Genomic DNA, 20,382 nt, shown 5'->3' with positions numbered 1-20,382 from the left:
CTGAGATGCTGAGACATGACATTCCTACTTGGAGTACCCCGACAACAATGAGTAATGAGTAGACTAGCGAGACCCGCCTGGCAGCCTGAAACCAATCGGATGGGACCGTTGCTTTATGTTTCCACCTCTTAGGCATCATTGAGTTTTGCCTGTACTCAGACTATTTGAGACTTCTGATGTGATGATGTTTGATCAAGTGGTCTCTCAGTGTAATAATTTGGATCTTGGCACTTGTATGCCCTATTCATATATATCTATGTTGCCTCTTTGGTAGTGGAAATGTTGTGATATTCTTCTATAGTCCACAACATATGACGGTGTGTGTATTATATGAAGTCATATGTTTCGGCGGTACTATATGCTCTTCTATTCTAGAAATGGATCGGATGGTCTATATTTAGAATAGTACTGCATATGGAGCCTTATAACTCAGAGAGTTCTCTCCTAACTAGTGGATGTTTGGTAATGGCAATGCAGTGATTGTATGGACATAAGGAGGGGTTTTGTCTCCCTTTGTGTAGTGGAGTGAAGAATTATCGGTGTTGGCAAGTTTCTCTTTGACCTTAAGGCACCAAGCGCACCATCGCACCATGTCAGAAAAAATGAGTAAAAGAAACCACAAGTACCCCTTTTTCTTTTCTTTTTGAAGCTAGACATTATTCTGCAGATTTTCGGAGCATATGCATGCATGGGTTGAAACCTTATCACTTCACTTATTGTACATGTTGGCAAGTTGGAAAATATTCAAGACATATATGTTGTGGTCATGGCACTAGCTGCTCTTACATCTAACATGCAAATTGCAGCAGTGAGCCTGGCTTGATTGATTGTTCAAATTTTAGATTTTTATCAGAAGATGCAGATCCTACTGTATTTTTCTCCGGTATTTTCAGACTTTCGGAATAACAAATGAGAAATCTTGATTCCTACTCACGTGTTACACTGAATATACAACGGTAGAAATTGGTGTAAATCTTCTGCATAATAGTGGCTAGTTACCAAAAAGAAAAGAAAAAACTAAACCCCACTGTTGGTTTTGTTCTTTGCAGCAAGAGAACCTGGAAGGACCAGACAAACTCTACAAAATTCATTTCCGGCCATGATATCCAGAAATGACAATTGTTGCAAAAGAAAAGAAAAGAAAAGAAAAGAAAAAGGGTATTCGTGATAATTAACATCCATTCTATCATTGGAAATATTAAGGGTTACATGGGAAATAGAAAGGCCTTAATTGATTAAAATCAATTCCGTCTGTGGGAAGAAAGCATTGAAGAATAATAATGGCTGGAGCTAGGTATTTCAAATACTAGTGCATGTGCATCAATTCATTGATATCGTATCACAATGGGATTTACAATTATGTCAAACTAAACAAACCTTGCCGTAGTGAGACAGGGACAGAATTTAAATACAAAATTGCAGGTAGGCGGGGGTGCCAGAATAGACATTGATACAAAATTGGGGAGGGCAAGCGCCCTACAGAAAAAAAAAATTGCTAAGAATAAATCTTCACACAATAGAAGATGCTGCAAGGAGCTTGCGACAAGCTAGCGTGATCACTTGGCATACATGCAAAGGTCCTTCGCGCATCGGTCAATTGCGTGACAGGTAAAAACGAGGTCGGTTGCAGAACTTCCTACCGTTCTTTTTGACATATAGTGCAATGCCAACGCACAGACCGGCCCACACAAGTGCTACCACCAAGTGGCGAAGATCATTCCGGGCTGCAAATTATGGTTCCACAAAGGCAACAGAATCAAGTTACATGTCAATAAAGCACAACTTCTGGCTGAATACACCAAGGATGACAAAGACTGAATTGAACTTCTCCATATAGGTCCGCTTTGGTTTGTGGGATTTTCGTAATCATTGTCAATTCCAGAAAATATATCAAATTCAGAAGCCAGAAACTTTACCTTGTCGTAGAGACATAAGCATGAACATAGCAGCGCAAAAAATCAATGCAAAAGCAACACGGAAGGACTGCAAAGGAGAAAGCGTGCAAGTAAGATAACATTCGGTGCAAATGTTAGAACCAATCACTGCAAACTTGCAATGTCATACACAAAGAAGTATTGGCCAGTGAAACAGCTAATACCCACCTGCATAACTCCGGGTTTGCTTGGAAGCGCGGCGTCCCGACTAACTGATGATACGTAATGTCCTTGAAGAAGGTCCATGGCATCCTAGAAACAACACAACCGAAACAAACCTCTATCTGAGAAGGGCTGGAAGATGCAGGTCACAGATCGATCCACCTGCCTGATTTGTAATACATATTTTTCAATGTTTTTGTATAATATAAATTATTTTTTACAAGTATAAAAATATGATTATTTCTCACATTTTAACTCAACTATGGATATAGTTACTTGATTTACCATTAGCTAGCCTCTATATATACACCTTTATTATAGATGTAATAATGGTACAATACTTTGTAATTTTAGCTGATGAAAGACTTATACATTATTCTTTGTCAGATCTAAAACCTGCCCTCACTTGCCCAACCATCGATGGTGAACTCCAACCCAACCCCGCCATGTTGTGAACTTATTTTTCTATTCACTTAAGTTGCATGCATGCTAAGACAGCAAAAATACCTGCTTAGTACCATCTGCAAAGTTGTTGAAGTAGTATCTAGCAAGTGCATTCCACAGATCATTAAAAATTCCCTGAGTAGTCCGTTTCCCATACCTAATAGACAAAACCAAATCTATAAATGTGGACAACTTAAGAACAAGAAATAATGAAAACAGACAACATTCTTTTCCTTGTTAGATCAAACATGAAAAAGAGAGATATATGAACGTAAAGCTGAAAGGCCACAAAAGAGTGGGAAAAAAAAGATAATACAATGTCAAGATGCATCAGTATTACTTTCCAAATTAAGTGATCTTTTCAGTTTTACAGATCATTTTTCTCCAGATTGAACTGATGTCGGTTATGTTTAACAGTAGACATTCTGGAGGTGAAACAGGAGAAGAGATTTACTGCACCAGATGTTACAGCATCTTAAAACCTTGAATCGAATAAAAATAGCAGCTCGGTTGTGACTCAAGGTGGCCAGAATTACTAGTGTGCTTGAAATAGTAAACCCATTTGGGGAAATGAAAAGGGAGGAAATAAAGATGCTAACAGTTGTTACAAACACTTCAAAAAACAAGCGAATGCTGCATTCTCTTTATAGAGATTACCGGACAAAGTCTCCCTTCAGAGCAGGAGTGCCAGAGTACTGAGTGCTTATTGCATCTCCATGATTTGCCCACACTGCAAATGGTTACAGCAACATTGGTCAAAGACAAATACAGGGGAAATATAAGTAGGAACCATGGTTAGAGAATATCAAACATAATACTCACAAACTTTGTAATCTGCATCGAAAGCTGGGTAATTGCTGATTGTATCGTTACCACCAAAAACTCCTAGTTGTTGGAGCTGGCTTTCAAGAGTTTTTCTTCCAACCATGCTCTGTTTAAGCATTGTCGATGTTTTCAATGTTCATTATGCAGATCAAGATATAAGATCAGAGAAAATGCAATCTTTAATGATATGTTTAAGCAATGCTGGTGTGATGTAATTTGTTTATTTAATGAAAGAAGTTGGATCGCTTTCTCAAAAAAAATCAGGTCAAGATGGAAGGTAAGAGAAAATGCAATATCTAAAAAATGTCAATCCGATAATGGTTTGTCAGAGAAAGATGAGCTAACACACAAATACTTTGAGACTGATGTGGCCCATAAGATTTGCAATTGGATGCAAGTAAGGCACGTAATCTGGCTGCAACAGTACGATATTTTGTTCTAGCACAGACCATCATCAAACGAAACATATGGCTCAACCTAAACAAGCTAATCGATGTAGCTCATGCTAGTTTAAAATTTGCATATACGAAAAAATATAGTGTTTGTGGTTAGCTTAGATGAGCCCATTGATACATAATTAGACACCCTCTATAAAAATACCTAGAACAAGTTCAGTGTTAACTTCTGTATCTTCTAAAAATGCATCTAGGAGGTAACACTGAAAAAAAAAGGAGAATGAATAGGCCTTCCGCATCTAAATAGAATATCACACTATATAGATTCCAAATGAAGCAGAAACAACAAATGATAGTACAACAAGAGATTTTGTTAAAGAAGAAAAAAAACATGACTGCCTTGTACTAGAGTTTGTACCTGAGTTACATTAGTACGATCTAAGCAATCGACACAATTTGTTCTGACAGTGCCAGTCTGCCCCACCATTTTCTTGCCTTGATCATCCAAAAGGAAGTACCTATACCACAACATTAGTAATACCATGGAGATGGAAGCAATTATAAGAAAAATAAAGAACATAGTACGCTCATCATCATTAGTATTGCTTTCGTGTCAAATACATTGATCAAATATAACACTTTAGTAGCAAGGCAAAGAAATCCAGGTTAAACAACTTGTAAAACTAGAAACAGATAACAGGAGCAGGTGTAGTCGAAGAAAATTAACATCAAGCAGTAAAACATGTAAAAACTTCATTTCTTATCTCTGAGGGACATACTTATGCTTCTTAAGATAATCCTCAATTTGATCATACAACTGTGAAAGGCGCTCAAAATGAATATGACCACATATTTTATGGAAGTCAAAATGTATGAATCTGCAGTAAGTAGACAATGTAGCACAATTAGGAACAGACAACCACAATAGGAGAAATCTAAATTGTGGAAAATGTGACCTTATATCTTCAGTGAGAATAGGCTCAATCGATTTTGCATATCTTTCATACAGGCGGCCTTCACCACCAGTCTGAATATAGGGATACGAAAAGAGAGTAAATGCACATGGAAAACAGAGTAAGCTACTATCAGGACAACAAACACCCATACACTGAAATATAAATATGAAAGGCAAATCTGTAAACAAAGTTACAATGGTGGCGTGCCAAACAAATATGCGAGATTATTCCTAAATGAGGAATTCTGAATCTGCTATTGTAAAAGAGACACCCTTATGCTGGACCACCACCCAAAAAATTCTAGCACTTAGTGAGTCCAAGAGTTCATTACTTACTGTATTGACAAGATCAATACCCACGACAGCTCCATATTTCTTTTGTAAATCATGAAAGTGTCGCTCAAGCACACGAGCCTGCAGAACAGAGACGCAACACAAATTAGGATGAAAAAAAAGGTTTCGCCAAGGCTGCATTATAGTGCAAAAATCAACAATGTTTATTAGAATAATATCAATGCCCTGAAGGGAAGGAAAATAGAATAAAGATAGAATTGACAGAACTCACCGCCTCCTCCACTCTAACAATGTCAAAACTAGGTTTATATGTCAAATCAACTATCTGCTCCCACAAAAAAGGCATAGAACCTCGAACCTGCAATATATAGTAGTTTCATTGAGTTGTCCAAAAACATAAAAATAACACAGTAGTACCATCTGAACATGGTGAAGATCATTGTACCACTTAAGGACTTTTAGCACACAGACTAAAAGAAAGGAAACTAAAAGACCAAAAGAGAAGAGAAATCAAAAACATTTAATCAACTATTAGTCTAGCCAGTGATTTTCATATTGTTTATTTAGAAACCTACTTGTACATAGGATGCTGTATATCCTTTTGTTTGCATTATCTGCTCTGATTCAACAAAATTTGCTGCATAGCCCTCTGGATCAGCACCCCGTCTCCAACATCGTGTACCTTCAGTTAACAACATCCGCTTAATTTTTTAATTAACCAAAAGGTATTCAATTTCTAAAAACGGAAGGCCAAGTACAAATTGTTAAATACTGAAATTAGTTTAACTCAAAAATAGTGAAGAACTCATTATCAAACTTATTTTGATGCTTCAGAACTCTCACCTATCCTTCTTGTGCACCTGCGTGCAATCATGGTTACTACTACTTTATCTGATCCAACTTCTGCATGTATATTCTGAAAACCTGGCATTTAGTTAAGTTACAGTAACTCAAATTGATATAACTAATCCTAATCGAACAGGTAATTTAAGTCTAAACTAGCAATACTCCATCTGTTTTCAAAATAGATGACGTCCTAAAAAGCGTACAGTCTAACCACCAGTTAACAAATAAAATGGGAAATTTTGACCAATGCCACTATTCTCAAACCCAATTCAGCTTATGCCATCGTTTTTGTTTGCAAGCACGAATGCCACTATTCTGTTGGAGGCTATTTTATGTTTGCCACAACATCAGTTTTTTTCCCTGATTAACACAGCCAGCCCCCTTTGACTGGCCCCGCCTTTCAATTCTGTTGGACACATGGTAAATAGTAGCATAAGGCACATAAGTATACATGTGGTCAAGGTTTTAAAACTTTGACCACTAATATATATGCGGAAGTACATGGATTGAGCATGCAATGTTGTATTTGTCTTGCGAAATACTTTTATGTCATATGCCATTTTACTAAGTTTAACTCCGCCTATGTTGTCTCAACATAGCCGGTCCCAAGCCCGGGTAAAGGAGGAGGGTTGTGATAGGCTTGGCGAGCCAACGTAAAAACTCAGCCACTCTTATGGAGATGAAACCCAAAAGATTTTCGTTGGGGCGTAACCCTCTCAGCGACGCGCCACATCGGAACCCGGGTGTGGTGGAAAATGGGCAAGGGCCGGGCCGTCACCCCCCAAGTGGCGCGCCGTATCTTGATCCGGATACGGTGGCAAGTGAGCGAGGATCGGGTCGTCGCATCCTTAGTGGCGCGCTACATCGGCGCCCGGATGTAGTGGAAAATGAGCAAGGGTCTTCGCATTTGACTCGACGAGTGCGAAGGGTAAGGAAGCTAGCCGAGCCTAGGAGGATTCGCTTAGGTAGCTGGAACGTAGGGTCTCTGACAGGGAAGCTTCGGGAGCTAGTTGATGCAGCAGTGAGGAGAGGTGTTGATATCCTTTGCGTCCAAGAAACCAAATGGAGAGGACAAAAGGCGAAGGAGGTGGAGGATACCGGCTTAAAGCTGTGGTACACGGGGACGACTGCAAACAGAAATGGCGTAGGCATCTTGATCAACAAGAGCCTCAAGTATGGAGTGGTAGACGTCAGGAGACGTGGGGACCGGATTATCCTGGTCAAGCTGGTAGCTGAGGACTTGGTTCTCAATGTTATCAGCGCATATGCCCCGCAAGTAGGCCACAATGAAAACACCAAGAGGGAGTTCTGGGAAGGCTTGGAAGACATGGTTAGGAGTGTACCGATTGGTGAGAAGCTCTTCATAGGAGGAGACCTCAATGGCCACGTGGGTACATCTAACACAGGTTTTGAAGGGGCGCATGGGGGCTTTGGCTATGGCATCAGGAATCAAGAAGGAGAAGATGTCTTAAGCTTTGCTCTAGCCTACAACATGATTGTAGCTAACACCCTCTTTAGAAAGAGAGAATCACATCTGGTGACTTTTAGTAGTGGCCAACACTCTAGCCAGATTGATTTCATCCTCTCGAGAAGAGAAGATAGGCGTGCGTGCCTAGACTGTAAGGTGATACCTGGGGAGAGTGTTGTACCCCAGCATAAGCTGGTGGTTGCTGACTTCCGCTTTCGGATTCGTGTCCAGCGGGATAAGCGTGCCAAGGTCGCTAGAACGAAGTGGTGGAAGCTCAAGGGGGAGGTAGCTCAGGTGTTCAAGGAGAGGGTATTTAAGGAGGGCCCTTGGGAGGAAGGAGGGGATGCGGACAATGTGTGGATGAAGATGGCGACTTGCATTCGTAAGGTGGCCTCGGAGGAGTTTGGAGTGTCCAGGGGAAGGAGAAGCGAAGATAAGGATACCTGGTGGTGGAATGATGATGTCCAGAAGGCGCTTAAAGAGAAGAAAGATTGCTTCAGACGCCTATACCTGGATAGGAGTGCAGACAACATAGAGAAGTACAAGATGGCGAAGAAGGCCGCAAAGCGAGCTGTTGGTGAAGCAAGGGGTCGGGCATATGAGGACCTCTACCAACGGTTAGGCACGAAGGAAGGTGAAAGGGACATCTATAAGATGGCTAAGATCGGGGAGAGGAAGACGAGGGATATTGGCCAAGTCAAATGCATCAAGGACGGAGCAGGCCAACTCTTGGTGAAGGACGAAGAGATTAAGCATAGATGGCGGGAGTACTTCGACAAGCTGTTCAATGGGGAGAATGAGAGTTCTACCATTGAATTGAATGACTCCTTTGATGAGACCAGCATGCGTTTTGTGCGGCGCATCCAGGAGTCTGAGGTGAAGGAGGCTTTAAAAAGGATGAAAGGAGGCAAGGCGATGGGCCCTGATTGTATCCCCATTGAGGTGTGGAAAGGTCTCGGGGACATAGCGATAGTATGAGCCATACAATGAAGCTATGGGAGAGAGTCATTGAGCACCGCTTAAGAAGAATGACAAGCGTGACCAAAAATCAGTTTGGTTTCATGCCTGGGAGGTCGACCATGGAAGCCATTTTCTTGGTACGACAACTTATGGAGAGATATAGGGAGCATAAGAAGGACTTGCATATGGTGTTCATTGACTTGGAGAAGGCCTATGATAAGATACCGCGGAATGTCATGTGGTGGGCCTTGGAGAAACACAAAGTCCCAGCAAAGTACATTACCCTCATCAAGGACATGTACAATAATGTTGTGTCAAGTGTTCGAACAAGTGATGTCGACACCGATGACTTCCCGATTAAGATAGGACTGCATCAGGGGTCAGCTTTGAGCCCTTATCTTTTTGCATTGGTGATGGATGAGGTCACAAGGGGTATACAAGGAGATATCCCATGGTGTATGCTCTTTGCGGATGATGTGGTGCTAGTTGACGATAGTCGGACGGGGGTAAATAGGAAGTTAGAGTTATGGAGACAAACCTTGGAATCGAAAGGGTTTAGGCTTAGTAGAACTAAAACCGAGTACATGATGTGCGGTTTCAGTACTACTAGCTGTGAGGAGGAGGAGGTTAGCCTTGATGGCCAGGTGGTACCTCGGAAGGACACCTTTCGGTATTTGGGGTCAATGTTGCAGGAGGATGGGGGTATTGATGAAGATGTGAACCATCGAATCAAAGCCGGATGGATGAAGTGGCGCCAAGCTTCTGGCATTCTCTGTGACAAGAGAGTGCCACAAAAGCTAAAAGGCAAGTTCTACAGGACGGCGGTTCGGCCCGCAATGTTGTATGGCGCGGAGTGTTGGCCGACTAAAAGGCGACATGTTCAACAGTTAGGTGTGGCGGAGATGCGTATGTTGAGATGGATGTGTGGCCACACGAGGAAGGATCGAGTCCGGAATGATGATATACGAGATAGAGTTGGGGTAGCACCAATTGAGGAGAAGCTTGTCCAACATCGTTTGAGATGGTTTGGGCATATTCAGCGCAGGCCTCCAGAAGCTCCAGTGCATAGCGGACGGCTAACGCGTGCGGAGAATGTCAAGAGAGGGCGGGGTCGACCGATTTTGACATGGGAGGAGTCCGTTAAGAGAGACCTGAAGGATTGGAGTATCGACAAAGAGCTAGCTATGGACAGGGGTGCGTGGAAGCTTGCTATCCATGTGCCAGAGCCATGAGTTGGTTGCGAGATCTTATGGGTTTCACCTCTAGCCTACCCCAACTTGTTTGGGACTAAAGGCTTTGTTGTTGTTGTTGTTGTTGTTGTTGTTGCCATTTTACTAAGTTTGTAGGTATTATAAGTACAAAATCATAGTCAAACTCGTGTGTTGGAGATTGTGAGCATGGTATGATATTTTGGGTAGTGAGTTGGAGTATATCAATGAGCAAAGGATACTTCCTTGAATGACCGGTAATAAGTATTGGTCCAGCTGTCAAGGAAGAAAAAAAAAAGGAAATCAAAATACTTTACAAATATTGGATCTGATATTCTTAAAACTGGAAATTACAAAAACAAAACAAAACGTAATCTTACTTTGTTCTCAATGAGAGGCTCCAACAAGTAACCATTCCACATAAATCTACGTTCTGCCTGCAAAGAATGTAGTAAATTGGTCTGTGCAGAAGAGTTTGTATTCACACGTTGAAAGGAACATTTAGTAAAGGAAACCATTCGGAAAAATCGGCTCTGTACTACTACGAGCACACACTTTAGACATATACCATCAAAAGAAACATCATATACCAAAGCCAGCCATAGTTACATGCCACAATTACAGTTCATGTTGTTTTGTGCAAATTTGTATTACAGCTTACGTTTATGGTCATTAGTTTGTTCAGTCATTCAAACTTTTCTGTAGACATTAAAACAATGAATATTCTATACAGCTTAAGTGTAACTTACTGACCAAAGATGCAACAAGGAGAACATAGAAACTCCTACCTAGCATCACATGTACTACCTCCATCTCAAAATATAAGACGTTTTTGTAGGCTAGTTTAACCTACAAAAAAGTCTTACATTTTGAGACTGAGATAGTAGTAGATTACTCTCTACAATGGGAAAAGGATTGGATGTCCCATGTGTAAACAAGCTCCAGCATTACATGAGTAAAAGGCAACAAACCTGTCTCCAAAGTGGAAGTGCTTTGAACGTGTCCCCAAGATCATATACCCTCTGTAAACTGCAACAGAAGGGATAAAGGTAAGTGTCATTCAGACTTGCAATGACAAGTGAACTGAATTAAAATAAGACCATAGGATTAATTCTGGTATAGTTTAACTGGGAGAAAAATTGCCATCCATTTTGCTAGGCCAATTAATGTTTTCTTTGAAACTCCATGTACCATTAAACGACAAAATGCACGTAACAAAAAGGAATCATATACGATACCCACGTAAGTGTCAAGTTGGCCTCATAGGAGAAGTACAGGCCTATACTCCTCTCTGCAGCATCCAAGAGGTCTGAAAATTCGCTCTCCATCTTTTTCTGGTAACATCATTCTACAATCATTACATGCCATACACATGGAAACAGCATAACTGGGAACAAATTGACAATTGTCGGAGTCGGACCTGCTCGGCCGAAGATGCGGTAGTGCAGGGGAGAACTTTTAGTCCTGTAACTTTGAAAACAGCATGTCCCATGTAGGATCCGACGCAATCACGGTCAGTGATGACCAGACAACATGATCCAACTGCAAGCTTGAGCACTCCTACCACACCAAACACTATCCTAACTTTTGGGTTTGCCGAGGGGCCACGCGGTGGCAACTCTTGCACTAGGTTCATAGATCCATTGGTCCGGCTTACTGAGAGGAACAGGTCAGCAAGGCCATCGACCGGTTCAAATACATAACGGTCTGCAAACTCCCAAACCCTCAGCCTCGTGTGCAGTTTCGGTGATGGAGATGCATCCTTTGGCGGATCCATTGCAGGGTACCCTGAAGTATTATTAAGCATGGTGAATCTTTTGAACAGTAGAGATGTCACAGACTAATGCAGCACAGCAGCAGATATGTTCAGCTTAAGAAATGCGATGAGGACAATTATGCTAGAACGACAGTGATGCAAAAAGTGCAGAAAAAAGGAACTTCCTTTTCCACTCAAAGCTTGTCCCGTTCCAGATCCACCATACGATTACTCTTGGTTCAGGTTCAGAGTATGCCACCAAAAAGCTATCCTAGTTTCGCATTTGCTGTTTTGACCAGATTAGTAAGCGAATGCTGTGAAGGCCTACAGAGACGTAGCTACTCCCTATGTAACTTAATATAAGACGTTTTTTGACAGTGTCCTAGACTCTAAAAAAGTCTTATGAAAAGTTAGAGGAAGTACTTTAGTGTTTTAAACGCTCTTATATTTCTTTACAGAGGAAGTACTGTACAAGATAGCTTCCGCAATAACACTGGATTTCGTGTTTTTCCAGATCAGAAATTTCAACGAGTTTAACAGGCAAAAGTTATATCCTCTGCTTCATTACTGCCTCCGTAGTCTGCTAGCAGTAGTACTGTTACATGTTGGAAAGAAGAAGAAAAATCACATTGTGAGAAGATAAAAAGGCAGCAGCATTTATGCCAAACTATCTTCCTCCAGCCAGTGGGGGCGAGCCAAACAAAATGCAGCTCCTCCTCCCAGACTTAATGACTTGAACTAGTAGCGCGAACCCGGAAATGAAAAGGCAGCGGAGCATCCGGGACAACCCAAGAAGAAACCGTGCTGGATTACACGGTCTTCCAAGCGGCGGACGCGGGTCGGGAATTCCGTCGAACAAGTAAGGGGCATGAAAGACGGCCATGTCCCTGGGGTCACCAATGCCGGCCGGCCGGCACAATGTAGGAGTGTATCAATTCAGGAACACCGCAGATGCAGCGAATCGTCGGTCGGAGCGGCCAATCGTCGATGCCGAACGTAGGCGCACGCAGCGTACCGACCAAGGAACCCGGCTACCTTGCCCGACCCGAGAGAGACCTGGCATTGGATCGTTACCTGCGAGAGCCGAGCGAGGCGACGGGGACGATCAGAAGTGCCCGATCCGAGTCGCCGGCGCGCGCGGGGTGGCGGGGGCGGTGGTGGGTGTCTCGGGCGAGCGCTGGGGAGGGGAGGGGAGGGAGGAGAGGAGTCCGTGCGTCCTCGTCGCGGGGGAGGGTGGTGGGGTGGGAGGGGAGGGAGGGGAGTGCTTGGCGGGGGTGGGGGTGGGGGTGGGGGAGGAGTGGAGAGCCCGCCCGCCCGCACGTCGCGGCATGCATGGCCATGGCCATGGCGATCCGTCCATCCACCATCGACGCGCCGCCTGAATCGGCCGCCGGACCTCCGGGCCTCCGGTCTTTTCCGGTTTGCCTTGTCCGCTTTTTTTTCCGGTCTTTCAAAAATAACCGGTCTTTCGTAGTCGACGACCGAAATTATTTGGTTTCCTCGCTTCTCCATTAGCCGCTCTTCGTCTTTGCGGTGTGGTGCTTGCCTGTCTGGTCCTGATTAAATGGGCAAAATTTCATGCGACAGCTCATATTCATGCACATTACAATTCGGGAACAAAACCCACGCACGAAATGAAGGCTTTCGCGGAGCTATGTGACAGCAAAACAATGCTATGGCCCGCCCAAGCTTGGTGAAAACCAGCAAGGAGTGAGAGTAAAATTGACCTATGGAAATAAAAATCTCGGGACTTCTTTAGAATGCCCCGCCCAGATCTTAAATTGTAGCTTCGCCATTGCTCCGAGAGCTTAGGCACTCTCAGACGCCGGATACGCTTCTTCATGCATTTTGGGCCGTCTGATTTCACTTTCGGATGAGATCATCCGTTAACCAAAACACTGTATCAAGGGCACTTTTGTGGCCTTCCAATGTTATCGATGTGGCCACAAGGGGGCCTGGTGTATGCCTTCCGCGGTGAAATTATCATGCCACCGTCTGATATTTTCCTATGCCGCCGAGGTAAAAACTGAGATTTCCATGGATGGCCATGTGCATGTCAGCTGGATGTTGGCTCGGCGGTGGATGATGTGAGGGAGAACCCATGATGTTTCCCCCAATCAATTTCTTTCTCTCTTTCTAGCCTTCTCTCTTCCTTGTCTTCCCTGCACCGCAGCCCAGCGGGATCTAGGGCCAGCTCTCACATCATATCCTCAAGCTTCCCCTTCCCCTAGGCTCCAGCAGCCGGACTCTCTCCTCTCTACGCCATCCGGTCTACCGCCCAAACAAAGAGAAGAAAAAACCCTCGCGTCCCGATCCTCGCCTAGCCCGGGGCAAGACGCCCAACGGAACTTGATCAGAGAAGCGGAGGAGGAGAAGAGATGTTCTCGACGTCGCCGGAGGCATCCAGCGAGAGGGAGATAGCCCTAACTCGAGGGAATCCCTGTTTCTCGGGGGTTGAGCTATGTTGTGGAGAAGAATTAGGAAAAAAAAATCTTTGCATGTTTTTTAGGGGTATAATATAAAGAAAAAAATCTTTGCATGTGGTGTGCAACGTATATTCACTGCAGTAGGCCCACGCGACAGAAGGCCCAGGCTCGAGCGCCCAGAACCAATCCGCCATGCCTCATCAGAAAAAATAAACGCACCAATCCCCTCAGCGCAGAGCACGCCACCGCCTTGATCTACCTCTCCCGGCCATCTCCGGCGACGCCGACGGGATCCTGTCGGCTCACCCTACCCATTTCCCCAACTCACCTGGTCCACCGTCGCCGCCGCCAAATCCCCCACACTCTCCCGTCCTCTTCTCCCGGGATGCAAGCAGCTGCGAGGAGGGGCGTGGCGGCGGCGGCCGCCGCGTCGGCGTCGGCGTCCTTCCACTCCACCGCCGCGGCGCTCTCCAAATCCACGGTGCGCCCACCCTGACTAACCCCATCCATCTCTTCCTCCCACTTTCCTTTTGTCTGATGACGAATCAATTCGATCCACGCATCCCGTTCAGTTCTTGCCTCCTGATTCGAAATCCCATTAGGATTGCTAGATAGGATTGCCTCCTGTAAAAGAGGAATATTTACTGCGCAGGATCATCCTCACAGTCAGCTTAGGGTGTATAGTTTGTAGCAATGGAAGCACTATTGCGCTGTGCATTTTTTTCAGATCCACTTACACATTTCAGGTCTAGCTCAGTTTCTTAATTTCCGTAATCCCCCGGGCACTACATAGTACGTACTTGCTAAGTACAGTAGCATCTGGCGCGTATTCAGTTATTTGTGATGCGAGCTTGACGACGGTCCTGTAATTATTCTTGTGCAGCCTCGTATCCGGTTCAACGTCCGGGAAAAGCGCACCGACGCGAAGAATGCCCTCAAGAACGTTCTACTTAACGGCGGTCCCTCCCAGGTATCTGTAACCATTTTCCTTTGAAAAAAAGAAAATTACTTCCTGAATTATGAGCTCGTATGCGAATGACAGCGCCATACTGATTTATCTACCTGGGGAAAAAAATATAACATCCAATCTTATATACCAAACTATGAGGGTCTCTTTAACTGTGATGACTGGTGACATGTTAGTTCATTGTTTCACCGAGCGAACGGGAAAATCAGATGCGCGACAATGCCTAGAAAACTCAAAGTCATCGCTTCTTTTGTTTAATTTCTTTGAAAGCGTTGCCTTCCTTGTAAAAAACAATAGTAATGGATTAGACTTTGAAACTGGTCTGAAAATTGTCAACAGGAAAGATGTAATAAGCAAACGAGGCAGCAGAAAGCTGGTGGCAAATCGAAAGTCCGCTCCGGTCCTGGAAGTAATCCGTATAGCAAAGGCAGAGGTAGGTTTACTCTCGAGCCCTTTACCTTCCAATTGCTTGTTTTCACTGAAGACCAGTTTGCATCTTCTGTTTCCTAAAAGCATGTGAAAATCACAAATATGAGCCTGCCACTAAACTTCTTGAAGTGTCCATTGGTAGTGTGTGACAGATTGGACCATTGGTACTGTCCATTGGTCTCTTCTGAAATTCATTTTTCAACTCTTAGCCAGATTGTGATTTTCTGCGGTATGTTTGACTTGCTAAGGCCATCCTGTCATAAGCTTCAATTTGTAGTATCATACTCCCTCTGTACCACAATACTTGTCGCTGGGGGAAACCGGTACAAGTTCCCCCAGCAAAGTTTCCCCAGCGACAAGTATTGTGGTACAGAGAGAGTAGCATTTACTTTGATGCACATGAACTATTTAATATTCCTAATCCTAGCATGTTCAGTCTGTAACTCTTTTTGGACCATAACTTATATACCTTTAAATGTGTACACACCATTTGCTTTACGACCGTTTTCAGTATATTTGGTGGACGATAACAAGTGCACCATGATGTTTTCTATAGGTGGGATAGACTGGAGGAACTTTGATGGTGATGATTCTAGTGATAGCCCTTACGGGAGCTTTGGCGGCAAGACATCTTTTACGTGGTACTGGCCCGGGGAGGAGGATGATGATGACCTTCCTAATGGGTTCCAATGGAGGGAGGAGCCTCGACCGAACAAATCAAGGGAAAAAGTTTGGAACGAGAGTGATGTGGATGAGGAAGAGGCCCCTCGTCGTGACGATCTAAAAAGCCATAGAATATCCCTTGGCTTGCCAGTTTTGGGTCCCTTAAAGCTTGATCATATCAAGTCCGCGTAAGTCTTTGAGCATCTACATAGCATTTGCAAGAATTCTGGTAATCGGGCTCCTGATTGTCTTTTCTTTCTCGGTGTTATGTTTGCAGTTTTCGCGCGTCAGCTCTCAAGTGGCACCCGGACAAGCACCAAGGATCTTCACAGGTCAGTAGTGGCTTTCTTTGCAACCTCTGGCGCACTGGGTGCGAATGCTGAGCTAGAACCTGTGTAGGGGTGTTGATTCTCAAAAAAAGTGTGCATTTTTCAGGCTGAAGCAGAGGATAAGTTCAGGCGCTGCGTCGAAGCTTACAACGCCTTGTCTGGTGCTTTCAAACGGAGTAGCTAAGTAGCCGCCGGTCTGGTTCTTGACAAGCATGCAGGAATAAAGGGGAATTTTCCTTTCCGGGAACTAGGCAGCGTCGATGAAACTAGGGTTTCAAAACCAACGGAACAAGTATTTGGTGCTCAGATTCATCAGGGGTTTGAAGATGAGCCCCTAGCAGAAGAATAGGAAATGAGATAAACGCACACATAGTGGAGGGTTTGTTGCTTTGAACTAGGGAGCATTCATGTAATATATACAAAATTTGAACCAGAACTCAAATCATTTCAAAGCATCAGCTAATGCATGATGTTCCTAATAAAGGCAATGTTTTTCGTCCATAACATGTAATTCTTTGATGAAGTACATTTGTAATGCACATGTCCTGCTTTTGGCTTACTATTCAAATACTCCATCCATCCCTAAATATAAGTCTTTTTAGAGATTCCAATATAAACTACATACGGAGCAAATGAATGTAGACTCTAGAATATGTCTACATACATCTTTATGTAGTCTATATTGAAATCTCTAAAAAAGACTTATATTTAGGTACAGAGGGAGTAATATTTGCTTTTCACTTTGTCCATAGCATCAGGCAGCTGAACCTGAACATCAAAGTAATTGAAGCACTTTCAGATTAAAGGCCTTATGAACCAGTGATGAACGGTTGATAATCACATGGAAAATGGTCCATGGATGACCACTGTATAACACTTTGAGATCTTTAAAAAAATCCATAATTTACCATGATTCTTCCCTTAAGAGCAATAATAATAAGATAAAAAAATACATAGCAAAAACCATGAGCTATTACAGACAACTCCAACAACAAATCAAGCCAACCCAAGTTTGACAACTGATCTCACAAACACACTGACAATACACAAACATAGATATAGTGTACTTGCACTTGCACCATGGAGCCGCCACGTATATAGGTGGCATATCCCAAGAGTACTCACGTCACGTCTGGAAAAAAACATAGCTTGCAAATACGCAATACATTTCTAGAAGAATGAACCAAACATAACCCGAGACTAGATGATAACGGCGGCGGAGTGCTCCCGGAGATCAGAAGCACTTCCTGTGGACGATAGCCGGGCCAGACTCGTCGTACTCATCCTTGGATATCCACATCTGGTACAAACATAGCCAAATAGAACATATTTCAGATGTTGGTTCCGGTTCAGATGGGTTATAGAAGGTAGGGCTGAACAAGAAACGTACCTGTTGGAAAGTGCTGAGTGAGGCTAGGATGGACCCTCCGATCCAGACACTGTACTTCCTCTCAGGTGGGGCGACAACCTTGATCTTCATGCTGCTCGGAGCAAGCGCGGTGATCTCCTTGCTCATACGGTCAGCGATACCTGGGAACATAGTTGTGCCACCACTGAGCACAATGTTGCCGTACAGGTCCTTCCTGATATCCACGTCACACTTCATGATGGAGTTGTAGGTCGTCTCATGGATTCCAGAAGACTCCATGCCGATCATGGATGGCTGGAAGAGGACCTCAGGGCACCTGAACCTCTCTGCGCCAATCGTGATGACCTGACCATCAGGAAGCTCGTAGCTCTTCTCAACTGAGGAGCTGTTCTTGGCAGTCTCCAGCTCCTGTTCATAATCAAGGGCAACATACGCAAGCTTCTCCTTGATGTCCCTTACAATTTCCCGCTCGGCTGAGGTTGTGAAGGAGTAACCTCTCTCGGTGAGGATCTTCATGAGGGAGTCCGTGAGATCCCGACCAGCGAGATCCAAACGAAGAATGGCATGAGGAAGCGCGTATCCTTCGTAAATGGGCACGGTGTGGCTGACACCATCACCAGAGTCGAGAACGATACCTGCAAACAGAGAAAATTTTCAGCCACAACAAAGTAATCCTCTACATTATACTTCTCGATATACTACTTGCAATTGTTTTCCCTAATGCAATAGAGCAGTAAGAAATAAGAAGCAATCAATACTGCAGTATATCAAAATTATGCAAGCCACAGTAAGCATAATCATGGCTGAACAATTGAAGGTTCAAAATAATTCAATTAATCAGAAGGGTGCAGCATAATGTAACAGAATCATAAAGGCAAATTACTGTGCAAAGCATCACTGAACTATAAAAGTTGGAAACAGTCCATACCAGTAGTACGACCACTTGCATAGAGGGAAAGCACGGCCTGAATTGCGACGTACATGGCAGGAACATTGAAAGTCTCAAACATAATCTGGGTCATCTTCTCTCTGTTGGCTTTTGGGTTCAAAGGAGCCTCAGTGAGCAACACAGGGTGCTCCTCAGGTGCCACACGGAGCTCATTGTAGAAAGTGTGATGCCAGATTTTCTCCATGTCATCCCAGTTGCTTACGATACCGTGCTCAATCGGGTACTTGAGTGTGAGGATACCTCTCTTGGACTGCGCCTCATCACCAACATAAGCATCCTTCTGCCCCATCCCTACCATGACACCAGTGTGCCGTGGGCGACCAACTATGCTAGGGAAAACAGCCCTTGGTGCATCATCTCCAGCGAAACCAGCCTAGACGATAATAAACCACAAGAAAATGACGTGTTAACAGATGCAGGAGATGACATGTTAAAAGATGCAGGAGATGACATATCACATATGTAACAGTTTAGGGGAGAGTTTCTGACCTTGACCATTCCGGTTCCATTGTCGCAAACAAGGGGCTGGATGTCCTCACCGTCAGCCATTTCCTACAGAATATCTGCAAGAAGCACAAGAATGCTAAATAATTAATGACAAGCAATATTGTCACCCTAATACAGAGAAACACATGGCTTGCTGGAACTTTTATTTTTGATGGAACAGCTACAGGTGTGCTAAGTGTTACGAAAGAAAGACAGAAAGTTTATAAAGCTGACACTGAAAATAAAATAGACAAGAGCTTGGAAAGACACTTTTTTAATGCATTTTACACATTATTACTACTCCAGCACCAAAGAGGGCTAAGCTACAGTTTGCAGGCAATGCTAGTTTTTAATAATAAGAAAACATGTGATGGTTGGTGGTGTGACTTGAACCACGGCGTAAAACTAGGATTTCACACAAAGGCTACCTAACGATCAATCAGCACTGAGACCATGGCGTAAGCAGCACATGAGGTCAGGCCAAGTTGACGAATTTGAAATGAAAATACTTGAAAGCATACTTTGGCTGCACTTTCCTCTCTGCTGGTTTTTCTCACAGCCTCACAGGGGATCCTCAATGGACCGACAAGAAATTACTGAGAAAGGTGCTGGATAACCCTCGGATACATGCAGATTTATCAAAAATGGCATAGCCCTGATGAGGAGTACCCAAATCACAGGATGGTATCCGACGAGCGACCACGGGAGCAACGGGACAAACAGGGGAATGGACGAGCAACCGCGTACGGGAACCGGGAGCTGTCGCGGAGCAGCAAGGAACGAACGCACCCGCCGCGGATCTACGCTGGGGCGCGGGAACTGGTCGAGCTCCAGTCAAGAAGCGGCAGCCCGCCAACCCGGAGGCGGATCGCAGCGTCCACCAACGCGCGCACGCACGGAGACAAGAACCGGACGCAAGAAGACAGTGAAGTCCCCGAGTTTCCGCCGGATCTCCGCCCGGGACGCCCAGATCCGGCGCCGCGGGGCCGGATCTCGGGCCGGCCGGAGGCGCGCGCAAAGCAAGATCTAGCAAGGCTGCTACCAAGAGAGAGATACCGGCAGAGAGGGGGAGCGAGAGCGAGAGAGGTTGGTCACCGTGGAGAGCGAGCGAGCTCGGTCGGAGGAGGCCGAGGCGGGCGACGGGAGGAGGGGAGATGCGATCGGAGGAGGAGGGGGGAGGTGGTGGGGGAGGCGGTGGCTATAACTGCTGCCGCTCTGGACTGTCCTCCCTCCCTCCCTCCCTCTGCCGGTCTGGAAGTCTGGATCTCGCTCGCGCGCACACACACTGCTGTCGGCCTGCCTGCTGACGCGACGAGACAGCCAGCGGAGCCACAGGAAGAAAGCGTCTCCTCCTTTTCTTTTTCCTTCCCTTCTTTCTTCCTTCCTTCTTCTTTGAAATCTCAATGCAATGGAACTGGATTCGGCCTGTGTGTGTTCGGGACAGGATAGCCCAGCAGGTAAAAAAAGGAAAGCAATAGGAGGATTCCTTTGTGTCAAAAAAAAAACAATAGAAGGGT

General features: G+C 44.5%; 3 protein-coding genes across 4 annotated transcripts; 1 reads left to right on the top strand and 2 right to left on the bottom strand.

The window, feature by feature from the left end:
* Window positions 1–1,267: 1,267 nt before the first annotated feature.
* Window positions 1,268–12,504, bottom strand: LOC123185757 (phosphoinositide phosphatase SAC7). Of its 2 annotated transcripts, XM_044597586.1 has the most exons (19): window positions 12,322–12,504; window positions 10,912–11,279; window positions 10,734–10,825; window positions 10,463–10,520; window positions 9,872–9,928; window positions 9,734–9,767; window positions 5,853–5,933; window positions 5,585–5,691; window positions 5,281–5,367; window positions 5,052–5,129; window positions 4,717–4,787; window positions 4,540–4,638; window positions 4,179–4,278; window positions 3,363–3,471; window positions 3,198–3,270; window positions 2,604–2,697; window positions 2,103–2,186; window positions 1,917–1,983; window positions 1,268–1,724 (listed from the first exon to the last, which is right to left on the bottom strand). In XM_044597586.1, exons 2-19 carry the CDS (start codon window positions 11,266–11,268, stop codon window positions 1,594–1,596), a joined length of 1,779 nt encoding a protein of 592 aa, XP_044453521.1. In that variant the 5' UTR covers window positions 11,269–11,279; window positions 12,322–12,504; the 3' UTR covers window positions 1,268–1,593. The 2 variants fall into 2 exon arrangements, with proteins under 2 accessions (XP_044453521.1, XP_044453527.1); XM_044597592.1 differs by lacking the exons at window positions 1,268–1,724; window positions 1,917–1,983 and having other exon boundaries at window positions 2,122–2,262.
* Window positions 12,505–13,834: 1,330 nt separating this feature from the next.
* Window positions 13,835–16,560, top strand: LOC123185747 (uncharacterized). Its single transcript, XM_044597577.1, has 6 exons — window positions 13,835–14,154; window positions 14,557–14,643; window positions 14,980–15,073; window positions 15,626–15,920; window positions 16,010–16,064; window positions 16,168–16,560. The coding sequence occupies exons 1-6, from the start codon at window positions 14,059–14,061 to the stop codon at window positions 16,243–16,245; spliced, it is 705 nt and encodes a 234-aa protein (XP_044453512.1). The 5' UTR covers window positions 13,835–14,058; the 3' UTR covers window positions 16,246–16,560.
* A 387-nt stretch (window positions 16,561–16,947) lies between these two features.
* Window positions 16,948–20,382, bottom strand: LOC123185737 (actin-97). Its single transcript, XM_044597570.1, has 5 exons — window positions 19,961–20,382; window positions 18,869–18,942; window positions 18,359–18,752; window positions 17,452–18,065; window positions 16,948–17,361 (listed from the first exon to the last, which is right to left on the bottom strand). Exons 2-5 carry the CDS (start codon window positions 18,926–18,928, stop codon window positions 17,296–17,298), a joined length of 1,134 nt encoding a protein of 377 aa, XP_044453505.1. The 5' UTR covers window positions 18,929–18,942; window positions 19,961–20,382; the 3' UTR covers window positions 16,948–17,295.

Source organism: Triticum aestivum, chromosome 1A (genome assembly GCF_018294505.1).
Source record: "Triticum aestivum cultivar Chinese Spring chromosome 1A, IWGSC CS RefSeq v2.1, whole genome shotgun sequence".
NCBI classification, from domain to species: Eukaryota; Viridiplantae; Streptophyta; class Magnoliopsida; order Poales; family Poaceae; genus Triticum; species Triticum aestivum.
The sequence above is the reverse complement of the archived record's forward strand: the minus strand, read 5'-3'. Positions and strand labels throughout refer to the sequence as shown.